We start from the raw sequence: 1,954 nt of genomic DNA, 5'->3' as shown, positions 1-1,954 counted from the left end.
GAGACAGGGCGGGTACCTCGCCCACGTGAGAGCAACCAGCCTCCGAGGGCGGAGGGACAGGGCCCGCATGCCCGGCAGCGCCCCGTCCCCAGCCCGTATCCCTGTTCCCGAAATCGCCCGCACCCGCGTCTCACACCCGAACCCCACCGTCGGGAGGCCCCGCCCGCCACCCCTTTCCCAGCCGGACGGCAGGGCGGCGCGCCCCTAAATCCCAGAGGAGGAAGTGTCGGAACCGCCCGGGGTCCGGGGAACAAGCAAAGCCCGGGGGGTGGGGACGAGCTCCGCGGCCGCCGCCGGAACCCAAAGCGCGAGGTCGCCGACACCAGGGGACTTACGTTAGCGCAGCACCGCCCCCGCGTGACCCTCTGGCCGCTTCCGGCACGGAAGGACGATGTGGGCGACGCGCGGAGCGCTGCGGCCCTGGGCCCTCGGCTTGGCGCGGTCCCCGGGGACCCGGGCCTACGGTGGGGGCGGGGGCGTCTCCTACACGCAGGGCCAGAGCCCAGAGCCGCGGACGCGCGAGTACTTTTACTACGTGGATCATCAGGGCCAGGTGGGCGGGGCCGGGGCCTGAGGGAGGCTCCCGTGAGAGGCGGGGCCTGGTGCCGGGTTTCTGCGGGTCGGGGCCAGAGGGAGGACCCTGTGGGGGGCGGGGCCTGAGTAGGCGGGGTCTTTAAAGTAAGGGTACCCGACCTCCGCAGTCGCGCTGGACAGACTGGGGCTCCCGGCCCCGGCCCCAGAGGGTTAGTTCCGAGCGGCCCACCTCCCACACGTGGTTACGCCCTGCGCGCTTTGCATCCCCAGATCCTGCGGCCCCCAGCTCGGGGCCGCCCCGCCTGCTTTGGAAGCCCTGGAGGGGGCATCCTACATAAACAGGAGGAAGCAAGTCAGATAGCCTCCGCGGAGGAGGGGCACATCTCATTAGAAACTTGAAAGGGGGAGGGAAGAGGCGCGGGAAAGGCATGCCAACCCAGAGGACCTGTGCATGAGGAAGCAAGGCCGGGGGTGCGGGGTAGATATGGAGAAAGAAGTCTGCAGGGCCCCCAGGCTTACCTTCCACGCGCCTCCCTGCACACGGTGTGCACAGACAAGCGAAGAAAGCGGACACTGGCCCGGGCTCAGGCCCGCCCAGGCCTTCTCTCCCTGGGGCCGGCTCTGTCGGGATTCCCCCTGGGACTCAAGGGCCACGGTCTGCCTCTCTACAGCTTTTCCTGGATGACTCCAAAATGAAGAACTTCATCACCTGCTTCAAAGGTACTGATGCGCCCTCCTCCCCCACCTTCCCTCTTCCTTCGGGGAAGGGCCCCGCTGCCCAACCACACCAAGGGCACTGGCTGTCCTGCGCTCAAAAGCCCCCTATCTAGAGTGAGGCCTGGGAGGCTGTCCGACCGCCGGCGTCTGCCCTTGGTGTGACCCAGGGCGAACCCCCTGCCTGGGGCAGTAGGGCCTACGGGGCCTCGGGGCCCGGCATGCTGAGCAGTCGCGGCCTCCCCCCCACCACAGACCCGCAGTTCCTGGTCATCTTCTTCTCCCGCCTGAGACCCAACCGCAGCGGGCGCTACGAGGCCTCCTTCCCCTTCCTCTCGCCCTGCGGCAGAGAGCGCAACTACCTACGCTGCGAGGACCGTCCCGTGGTCTTCACGCACCTGCTGGCCGCTGGCCCCGAGCCCCCGCGCCTCTCCTACTGCGGCGGCGGCGAGGCCCTGGCCGTGCCCTTCGAGCCGGCGCGCCTACTGCCCCTGTCCTCTAATGGGCGTCTCTACCACCCGGCGCCGGAGCGTGCGGGTGGCGTGGGCCTGGTGCGATCGGCTCTGGCCTTCGAGCTCAGCGCCTGCTTCGAGTACGCGCCCGGCGCGCCCGAGCTGCCCTCGCACGTGCGCTGGCAGGGCAGCCGTTTCGCCCTCACCATGGACCTGGCCCCGCTGCTGCTCGCCACCCCGCCGCCCTGAGCGGC

The 1,954-nt window shown here is 69.9% G+C and overlaps 1 protein-coding gene across 1 annotated transcript; it reads left to right on the top strand.

Annotated features, from left to right (window-relative positions):
- Positions 1-368: 368 nt before the first annotated feature.
- Positions 369-1,949, top strand: CUNH8orf82 (chromosome unknown C8orf82 homolog). Its single transcript, XM_024741187.1, has 3 exons — positions 369-553; positions 1,206-1,254; positions 1,504-1,949. Exons 1-3 carry the CDS (start codon positions 392-394, stop codon positions 1,947-1,949), a joined length of 657 nt encoding a protein of 218 aa, XP_024596955.1. The 5' UTR covers positions 369-391.
- Positions 1,950-1,954: the final 5 nt, after the last annotated feature.

Source organism: Neophocaena asiaeorientalis, unplaced genomic scaffold, assembly GCF_003031525.2.
Source record: "Neophocaena asiaeorientalis asiaeorientalis breed wild unplaced genomic scaffold, Neophocaena_asiaeorientalis_V1.1 scaffold177, whole genome shotgun sequence".
NCBI lineage: Eukaryota > Metazoa > Chordata > Mammalia > Artiodactyla > Phocoenidae > Neophocaena > Neophocaena asiaeorientalis.
The sequence above is the reverse complement of the archived record's forward strand: the minus strand, read 5'-3'. Positions and strand labels throughout refer to the sequence as shown.

Coding starts and splice junctions, on each gene's coding strand:
- CUNH8orf82 (XM_024741187.1), top strand. CDS start 392: ATGTGGGCGACGCGCGGAGCGCTGCGGCCCTGGGCCCTCGGCTTGGCG. Junction 554..1,205: donor ACGTGGATCATCAGGGCCAG/GTGGGCGGGGCC, acceptor GCCTCTCTACAG/CTTTTCCTGGATGACTCCAA. Junction 1,255..1,503: donor CTTCATCACCTGCTTCAAAG/GTACTGATGCGC, acceptor CCCCCACCACAG/ACCCGCAGTTCCTGGTCATC.